At 43.6% G+C, this 10,605-nt stretch overlaps 1 protein-coding gene across 1 annotated transcript; it reads right to left on the reverse strand.

Moving 5' to 3' along the window:
* Positions 1 to 8,544: 8,544 nt before the first annotated feature.
* On the reverse strand, positions 8,545 to 10,090 carry LOC102946756 (patched domain-containing protein 3-like). Its single transcript, XM_037891567.2, is given in 2 exon segments — positions 8,545 to 8,656; positions 8,658 to 10,090. Coding segments are annotated over 2 exon segments (1,533 nt in total). The 5' UTR covers positions 10,079 to 10,090.
* Positions 10,091 to 10,605: the final 515 nt, after the last annotated feature.

The following is a 10,605-nucleotide window of genomic DNA, read 5'->3' on the forward strand; positions in this document are numbered from 1 at the left end:
AATGACCCAGAAGCTTATAACAGATATGGTACTGAGTACCACCAATGCTGGAAAGGCATTGCAGTGGGATCAGGCTTGTTCAGAGGTTCAGGATTTTCTGGATGACCAGCTCACAGCCATTCGGAGGGATCTTGAACATCAGGCCTGGCCCTCTGCCCTTACAGTCACCTCGGGATTACCACCTGGTCTGTGGCCAGGGAGACATACTTGAAGATTCTCTGGGTGAAAATGCAGACGTTCGCAGTGTTCCTTCCAAGTATACGGGCCGGTTGGAGGGATGTGGGCTTCCACATACCGAATCCTGCTGGGTCCGTGGGGAGGATGCATGTGGGATTGGAAATTCACCAAGAAATTTGGAAAATTAAATCACCTGCTATGTCTAACCGATTTATAGTCGGTGCTCCTGAAATAACGCTCGATATCTGGATAGAAATAGGAAATCAATGGACACTCTGGCTGCTAGAACCCCACATAAACTAAAGCCAGGAAAAGTTGTCACAGTTCCATACCCTCCCAACAAACACCGTCTTGAACACGGGACTACCCTGACAGGACATATACTTTTCCAAACTAATAATAGCTGTGTGCATGTTAAGACCACTACCTTGAATGATGTACATTTTAATCTCACCACAGCCGCAGGCAATCATATCATTTATTGGCCTGCGGCTAAAACTCTACAATTAGCCCTTAGGTTCCCGATACCCTTTAACTGGACTGCTTTAGTACCTAACCAATTCAAAAAAAAATTTTCACTCCTATTAAAGGTTCAAAAAATGTCCAATTACAGGAACAAATTTACATACTCCAAAATTTATATCAAGCCAAAAAGAATGCCTTTTATACTGCCTATAAAATGTCTACTTTGTGTACCCAGACCAATTTATTGTGTTTTGTAACTAAAGCTATACACCAATCCCAACTACATCATATTACTACCATGAAAAATGTTGTTGCTTTTACTGCTGTTTAGCCTAGGGTTATGTTGTTGTTGCTGTAATAAATGTATTTATCATTGCCTATCCAGCCCTAGACTTGCCAATCTCCGCGCAAGGAAGCAGGTGGCACTAATGATTGTAAATAAAATGTGTGACACAGTTTGGACAAAAAGGAAAAAAATTAACAAGCTCATGGCTATAGAAGTTTAGGCCCAATTTGTGGTGCCAAAAAGGGCACCAAAATGGGGGAATGTGGAGGAAAAATTCAGTGGACCCAAGTAGACCTAAACTTCCCAAGTAGGCCTAAAACTTTGGTCAAGCTAACTGTGTATATAAAGCATAAGAAAAGAGCGTGGAAAATTCAATTAAGGGGGGATTGCAAACAGCACAGCTTAAGAAATGTAACCATAACCTCTAGAAGTTAGAAAAAAACCCTTAACCGCAAAGAAAACACCTATCAATAACAAGAAAAGCTTGTTTTTGATAAACTCCAACTAAGGCAAAGATACTGTTGAAACTTGCACTATATGCCAAATAAGGAAAATACTGTTAAAGGAAGTAGGTTTAACAAATTGTGGTTTTCAGCAATATAAGCTCCTGTATTTTTTTCCCCCACTGAATGCATCCGATGAAGAGAGCTGTAGCTCACGAAAGCTTATGCTCAAATAAATTTGTTAGTCTCTAAAGTGCCACAAGCACTCCTTTTCTTTTTGCGAATACAGACTAACACGGCTGCTACTCTGAAATCTGTATTTTCTGTATACACCGGGCACCTACTTAGAGCTGTTACCCGCCTCTGCCTGTAATCAATAAAGGAGCCTCAGGCTTGGTTCTGATCCAAATACAATGCATGGTTAATTTTTCCACCACATGAGGGTTTGTGTTTTTAACCCTGGGATGTCAGACTTTATCTTTGTCTTGGAAGAGGGGCCTCTCAGTGTAAAAGTTGTATAATGTTTTTAAAGAATTTTTTCATGTTAGGAAAAGAATTAAGAAAAGGCTTTGTTTCTTCAGTGTCAGCTACAAGCATTGTCTTTGGTGTATTTTTTTTGAGAGAGAAATAGAACAAAGCTATATTAACAGGCTTTTATACTGAATGACACTAAAAGCAGCTTATACTTTTAAATTTAAAAGGAAAACCTGTTGCTTTTTACATGAGCCCCCCACCCGTCTCAGGGTCCGCCTTTCCTATTTTGGTAAGGAGGCAAATTTAACTGTGATTCTAGGGGCTAGTTAGGCACCTGAAAACTCTAGTTTTTTGGCAGATAATTTAGCAATTAGCTGACAGGAGCACTGTATCTAATTCCTATATAAAACAAAGAACATTAAGTAAATAGTAGACCCATTCAGCTCTAATACTAACATAGTACCAAATGTGTACATGACCCCAGAAATGGGGCACGGTGGCAGGACATAAAGCATAAAAAAGGGCATGGAAACCTGTCAAAATTACATGGTGATGACTCTTATTGAGTGGTTTACTACTGAGAGCCCATTTCTGATCCTCTTGCACACATGCTATTTTGTGGGTTATGGTGAAAGCAGAAACACTTTTATTCTCCTGCCCTTTTGGGGTCATCTTTGCTTTTAGGATGGACTATTTTTTAGCCCCACCCCAGTTAGGGCTTTTTGCTGCTGCTTCCAGGTCGCCTGCTGGAGAGCACATCCTTGTCTTTTTCTAATCTACCTGGGTTTTCTCCTCAGTGGGTGTTTCTATTTCACTAATCTGGGGACTTTTCCCTTCTGTAGGGTGACACACACTCTCACACAACCCATCTTTTACTTGACCATAACTATAGCTTAAACCTTTGTTCTGAGCTGCCTTCTCTCCGGCCAATAGTTCTACTTCTTCATCCTGGGCCTTGATGATTTGAGACTGGTGGAAGATTTCTGTATGAAGCTCTTCCAGGTCTTTCTCCAAGAGCACACACTATTGGTCACCATTTTCTTTTTCTGTCCTCAGGTGGGACAACTGCTTCTGTTTTATAGCTTGACCCAGGACCTGAACCCCAGAGGAGCATTTCTCTTCTAGCTTCTACAAAGCCTCTGCTTTCTGAGCCTGTAGGGCATTCATCTACGTCAGGATGTCAGCCTGGTCCTCACAGCTCCAGTAATTTCTTCTTCCAAATCTTTCCAATTTTTTAGAAGATGGGTTTCCTGGGTAAGTGTAGAGGTTATCACCATCATCATAGCTTCTATTGTAGAAAGAACCTGTGTATTTATGCCTGTCAATACCCAGTCCTTTGGTGGGCAGTCCAGTTCTTCCAGTGCCTCGAGTTGTTTTGCCATGTGACTGTTGGCTTGCTTAGATTTCTCTAGCTAATGAACACTGTTGCCAGTGTTGTTCTTGGAACTCATCAGGTCCTCCGTCTCAGTGAGGAATTGTTTACTGAGCCACTTGAGCTCCTCTTTTTGTTCCATGGCTTCTTCCAGGGCTCTGGTCAAAGAGAGGCCTTGATTTCTTCCTTGTCTACTTCTACCTCAGCTTCTCTTCCACACACTTAACAGGGATGTTGTTCTCTACCAGCAGATGACTGAGGTTCTCCAAGTCCTTCTGCAGCTTCTTCTTGGCTTCCTCCACTGACTCTAGGCAGCCCGGGCCATTGTCTATCTTCATGGTAGCAACCTGTTGATGCAGGGTAGAGATCTGTTTCTCCAGGCTTCTCTTTGACTCCTCTTCCTCCTCCAGCTGCTTTTGAAAGATATTCTTCTCATCTTCCATCTGCTTCAGTTTCCTCCTGAGACTCAGCTTCTGGCAAGTCTCCTCTTGCAGCAGCTCCAATGTATTCTGGTGCTGTGACTATTGTCTTTCACTAATTTGATCATCTCACTCTCTGACTAGCTCAGAAGGCCTGTGATGTAGTCTAGCTCAAATTGCAAACTGATCCTTGCAATCTGACTTTCACAGCCAGCTCCATCCACATAGTTTCTCACACAATAAATTTTACCTGCAGCTCTTGGAGCTGTCCTTCTACCTTTTTCTGCTTTATTCAGTCCTCTTTGCTCTAACGAAGTAGCTTCACTTCAGTGAATAGTACAGCCTGCTTATTCTCCAGAGCCTACTTTGTTTTAAAAGTTTGCCGTCACTAGCTTGGTTTGTTCCAGCTGTTCGGTCAGATCTTTCACAACTTATATATGCCTCCGCCTCAGCTCCTGGATTTTGTGCCTCTTGGGTCTTTGCTCATCATCCAGGGTCTTCCTCAGAAGAGTCACTTTGTGTTCCCACTTTGCCCTGAGTTTTTGCTGTGCAGCAGTGGCGCGTAGTCTGTCTGCAAGCTCCGTTTCCAGTGCCTTCAGTTCCTCCTTTAGGTCCTGCTTCTGGGTTTCTGCTTTGTTTCCGGCTGCTTGTTCACGCTCCAGGTCTGCTTGTAGTTCCTCCTCCTTCTAGGGCAGTTATCTTTTAAGTTCTGTGATCTGTAGCTCAGTAACCTGGTCATGCAGATGCGTGGAGTCTTCCTCAAGCTTCTCGGAAATTATGCCAATTCTGGTTACTGCCCTCCATTGCAAAACAGGATCCATTTTATGACGTGCTAGTGCTGTTGTTATGTACCTCTGTCCTCTCCAGCATCATCATCTTCAGTCTTTCTCATCGGTCCCTGGATGTCTTCCTTTTGCTCTGCTGCTGCTGTAGTGCTTAGCCTGGAACTATGTTCTGGTCCCTCAACAGATTCATCTTCTGGGTCACTGATGTCTGGAAGTGGTCCTGAAATGCTTGCAGAGCCACATCATGCACCTTCCTCTGGCTCTGCAGCTGGTCCTGTGCCTTGGAGAGACTGCATAGTTGCCTGCAGATCCTGCTGCAACTTCTGGTTACAGACTTGCAAAAATGTCATCTCCTCCTCCAGCTTGAGCCTTCATCTGCTCATGGAGTTCCTCTTAAACGGCTGGGCTTCTTGGGAGATTAACCAGGAATTTCCTCTGATGAATGCGGTCAGGCTGTCCAGAGTGGCTCATGAACATGGGTGCCAACCTCAGGGCAGACTGTTACAAACCAGGGCACAAACCCCAAATTGGTTGATTGTTCTATACTTAGATTTCAGCAACCAAGTATTAAGTGTGTAGTCCTCAAGAACTGTAAGAGCCTTAACATGGAGCTACAGCCAGTCCCCTTGGGCACTCCAGTCTATCTTGCCACCCTGGAAACTTACCCTTATGACAGATGGTCCATTACACCAAAAATCACAAGAATATTAAGGTTACTCCCAGTCCCAAAGGACCAGTCACTTACCCCAGGTCAATTGCACCTTAAATCTTACACCAAAGATAATACTTGTAGCCAATCCTCTAATAAACTAATTAAAAAGTTATTAACAAAGAAAAAGAAATGAGTTATTTACAAGGTTAAAGCAGGTAAATATGCACAAACAGAAGTGAGTTACAGTCTTAGTTTTCAAAAGGTAAAAGAAGCTGCTCTACATGTCTTTAGGGCTAACCCAAGCTAAGCAGCCTGAGGATCCCTTGCTTATGCTTAGAAATATTGCCTTCTCCAAATTCCAAGCAGTATAGCGCTGCAGTTTTTGCTGGTCAGGGATTTTTATTCCCGTCTACCAGAGTTCAAGCTGTGACAGGGCATGTCCACCTGGAGGTTCTCTCTTCAATGGTGCGTAGGGGGAGCAACCAACAAAGTCTTTGTTCTTTGATGTTTCACAATGGCTCATTGATTTCATTGGGCCTTCCTGGTGGGCAGGACCTAACACTTTCTGTAGGAAGCCAGCATTTCTACATTAATTAATGCTCCTTTTCCACTTGATGACTTCCACAATTACAGAGATTTACAATGCAAAGACTTAAGAGAACCTTATAACATGGGGTAAAGCTTTTGTAAGTAAGTTTAATATATGCAGCATCCTACAAGCATTTCATGAAGTCTAAACACATTCTTATAAATTTAAGATCTAGTTTACCAATATTAACACACAGGTGAGCCAGACTGGTTTCCAGTATTGCATTTGTCAGTGTTCAATGAAGCCTGTCTCCGGATCTGTGAGCGTCAAAAACGTTGGTCTCGTTTTCCAGTCTGGGTACTTGTTCATCCACCTTAGCCACAGCCAAATGGCTTCTCTCCTCTTTGATTAGCTCCTTCTGTCTGTTCTTTAAATGATTAATTTGTTTTTGTTGCTCACCCGGACTCAATCGGAAAATCTGCATCTGGGTCTGCAAATTACTTAACTGTTCAGGATTATCAGGGCCATTCTCACACTCGCTCTCTGGTGCATATCAACTCCTCTCAGCCTTTCCCTGGTTCCTTCAGCCCAATACCCCGATGCCCTTTGGAGCAGCAGACTGATCCTTCATCTGACTCCGGACTCAGATTACTCAAGCTTCCCACACTCTTATGTCGCAAGGCTGAGGACTGAGTCAAGGCATCCCCAGCAAGTGGAGAGAAGTTTGAAACTCATGGCTTGTTCTGTTATGGTTTGTCCCTGAGGCTTGCTTCTGCCTCTGGGGCTGCCCAAACAAATCAGGCGGCCCCTAGGCCAGCCTCACCAACTGCTGCTAGGGCAATTTGGGTTTGGGAGGGGACTCAGGGCTGTGGCAGGGGGTTGGGGCAGCGTTTATCATGGTGTGGGAGCTCCCCGGAAGTGGCTGGAATGTCTCTGCAGCTCATAGTCTGGCATGGTATGGTATTGCCACCCTTACTTCTGGGCTGCTGCTGGCAGGGCTCTGCCTTCAGAGCGGTGCACCCGGCCAACAGCCACTGCTCTCCAGCCATCCAACCAAGGCAGCGTAGAAGTAAGGATGGCAATACCATGACGTCCCATAGATGCCGATTCCGTTGCTGCTCCAGAGCTGGAGCACCCATAGGGAAAAATGAGTGAGTGCTCTGCACCCACTGGCAGCCAAGCTCCCCTCCCCATCCCCTCGGCCCCACCTCATCTCCTGCCCCTCCCCTGAGCGCGCCACGTCCCCCGCTCCTCCACCCACCTCCCAGCGCTTGCCGCCACCAAAGAGCTGTAGCAAGCTCCGGGAGGAGCCAGAACATGGCGCGCTCATGGGAGGAGAGGTGGAAGAGGCAGGGCCGGGATGAGGATTTGGGGAAGGAGTTAGAATGGGGAAGGGGAAGGGGTGGAGTCAGGGCAGGAGCGGGGGGGGGGGGGTCGAGCAGCCACTGACGCCAGTAGAAGTCAGTGCCTATGTGACACCCCTAAAATAATCTTGCAACCCCCCCCGCAACTCTTTCGGGTCAGGACCCCCAATTTGAGAAATCCTGGTCTCCCCATTAAATCTGTATTGTGTAGGGTAAAAGCACACAAAATACCAGATTTCACAGCGGGAAACCAGATTTCACCATCCGTGATGCATTTTTCATGGCCGTGAATTTGGTAGGGCCCTATTCATTACACTCTCTGTAGGCAGGTCAAATCAGTTGCGTCTGCAGTTACAAAAGAGATCCTGCATCTTTCCCTTGAGGAAGTCTCATTCCCTGGGAGGGGTTCAGCTTCCATGTTGTCGTCCAGGAGATGCACATCTGCAGCTGTCCGTTCGGAATCATCAACAGTTCCATTCTCATGGCCCATGTGGCAGAATCTTTCTAGATTGCTCCACCACCAATAACTAAACAAGTGCTGCAGAAGAGTGGATCTCAGGAGTAAGCCACCATCACCAGAGATCCCAAAACCATTTCATGCTGACCTGGGCTGTGTCCCAGGAGAACAGATTTTACTCTGTAACCAGCATCTGTATGTCCATCCAGTCTGGCTGATTGTAGCCTATTTCTTCTGCAGACTCCAACACTTTGAAGGTGGCCTGTTCTTTACTACAGATGAGCTGGGCCAGGCAGATTTCTCACAGGAAAACTGTGGCAACCGTTTCAAATGTCACCAAATCATCTGGTTACATTTGGGACAGAGGGTGGCTATTCAACAGGGTGGCTGCTGATGAGGCCAGATGGCAACTCAACATCTGCTGCAATAGGTCCCAGATTGCTCCTGCTGTTGTGCAGTAACCTGCTGTTGCTGAGTGGCCAGCTGCTGCAGTACTTAAGTGCTGCTGTTGCTCCTAGGCCTGGTTTTCAATTATCCTCTTTAACAATTTGTCTGCTTCCATGGTAATAGAGGGATGCCTACATTTAAACTTCATGAGAGTACACTATGAGAAAGCTCAAATAATGCTGGCATAATTTATATTCCTTTTGAAATCTTTATTCGGCATTTAACACAGAATATATAAGATCAAGAGAACATGCTTTTAACTTCAAATGTATTTTAACTATTTTTTTTTGGTTTGGTAATATTCTATTATTGTGATATCATTTTACTTAACCCACGTTTTCTCTAATGATCTAAGGGCTTATCAGGATGAACAGTTTGTCCATGGCAAACGGGGTATAATCTACAGCACACTTGCATGCTGTGCAGTAACTGTCCATGTGGACCCTGCTATGGTGAGCTAAAAGTTCCCTAGTGGGCTTTGCGCTAATCGCATTAAGTGTTAAACCTGAACAGTACAAAACTAACATTTTCATACAATGCTAATTTTAATCTGCAGATTAATGTTTTGAAACCTTCAGCATGTTCTTTTTGGCTGATATGCTGTATTTTAAATTGTATGTAAATTGATGAGCAATCTGGATTTATTTTACCTTCAGGGTGAAGTGTTTGATACATTACTGCTGTTTTTTTCCTATTGTCTGTGATCTGCCATGAATTCCAAAAAATGTTAAAAATACTGGAATAAAAACAAGACCATGAACAGCTCCAAACAAGATAACGAGAAACAATCTTAAAAAATGTTCTGAAGATGTAAGTTTGTGCTGCAGACAGCACAATTACTCCTAATATAGTGGAGATAACACCTTGTATCACCGGGTAACCAAGAAGATACAGGGCATCAACTGCCCTTTCATTGACAGTTGACTTTTCACTTGAAACAAATGCATAGGATATATGAGCAGAAAAATCTACTGAAAACCCGATGCAAATGACAAGGTTAATCATAGATATGGAATCAAGATTAACATCCCAGTATGTCATGAAACCAGCAACGCCAACAATAACAGAAGCAATAGCAAAAGTTACCCACAAGGAGCAGAGCGGATTGGGAATAAGCAGCAAGGAAACACACAACATGACTCCAGTAGCAATTCCAGTATTCTGAATGGTGTTTGGCACTATTACAATATACTGACCATAGTATATGAATGCTGGGTGATATACCATTAATGGGATCTTACAGTCCTTGGCTAGGCCTCTTAATTGGTGTAAAAGGTTCTTCTCATCAACTGCAGTAGTAACATTCACTGTTTGAATGAAAAAATGTGAAGCTGCTATTTCTTGATAGCGAATATCAATGTCCCATTCAAACTCTGGAAATAATTTATATAGTTCAGATAGATTACCCATGAAAAACGCCTTAGTATCTATATTCAGTGAACCGATTCTAGCAACATTCTCATACATTTGTAGCCATGACTCTGAGAGACTCTTTTCCACAAAGGAGTTATTTTCTAAAGACTCCATACGGTTCTCAATGTCATTACGAATAGATGGATTCCAATAAAGTACATTTTCTGTGATAGTGACCATAATCCTAGGACCGTACTCTGAGAAATATTCATCTTCCCAGTCGTAGTACCGAATGACATAAGAATCATCACTAGCCAGATTTCGCAGGACTGTACCTTCCTTTATCTGAGTACACCCATAAATACCACTAGCCAGGAACCCTTCATACAGCAACACCACAAACACTTTGGTCCAGATTTTTGTAAGGAAAGGACCATAATATTTCCTAAAGAATTTGTGCATTGGATGTTCGCCTTCTCCCCCAGAAGATTTATCAGAAAAGCCTCCTACACAGCACAGGTTGTACAAGCAGGAGCGATGTGGCTGAACAATGTCCTTCACTTTTGTGAAAATTAACCAGTGTCTGTTGCCTTCTTCCCTTTTACCATTTAAAGCAAGAACAGCTTCTAAGAATGTGATGTTGTATAAATAGCAGAAGATGAAAGCAGTTCCTGTGTAGAGACAAAAGGACTTCACAGACTGAAAGGAAGTCATGATCCCTATGTAGAAAGCTAAAACATCAGTGAGAGTGGTGATTGTGATAGACACTGCTGCCTCTGAATAAGTTTCAGCCATCCGCTTTTCAACTTTATTTTTAGGATTAGTCTGTTGCCAGCAGAAGATCATAATGAACATGTCATCAACACCAACCCCTACAAAAGGGAAAAGGTTAATAGCTTATTGTACATACCATCAATATCAATTTCTAATGGAAAATAGCAAAATTGCAAAACAAGCAATGACTTAAGCTGAGCAATAAGCATTGTGTTGACACGAAGTGAAGTTATGGACCCACCGAAAATAAATGTCACCCACCCCCTCCATATACGAGGTAATGTATTACATTTTCCCATGGTGAGATCTCTTTCTTTCTCTCTCACCACATTTCTCTGAAAGAGAAAGCACATCTAGGATAATGAGGTAGATCCCTCAGCCATGCTATGGAAAGTACAGAACTGCTTTTGGGAGCATGGATCCACCTTCAACCTCACACTGAGCTGAACGGCCCTCTGCTGCTGTACCTCCTGCATTACCTGTGAGCCCTTAATTTGCACATTCTGCACTGCTGAATAACAGAATGGATAAACACCTGGAAAACGACTATCATACCCAGTGGTCTTAACTTATAATTGTGCTGATCCCAGATTCATGCCATGTAAAAA

The sequence above is a fragment of the Chelonia mydas genome, chromosome 2, assembly GCF_015237465.2.
Source record: "Chelonia mydas isolate rCheMyd1 chromosome 2, rCheMyd1.pri.v2, whole genome shotgun sequence".
NCBI lineage: Eukaryota > Metazoa > Chordata > Testudines > Cheloniidae > Chelonia > Chelonia mydas.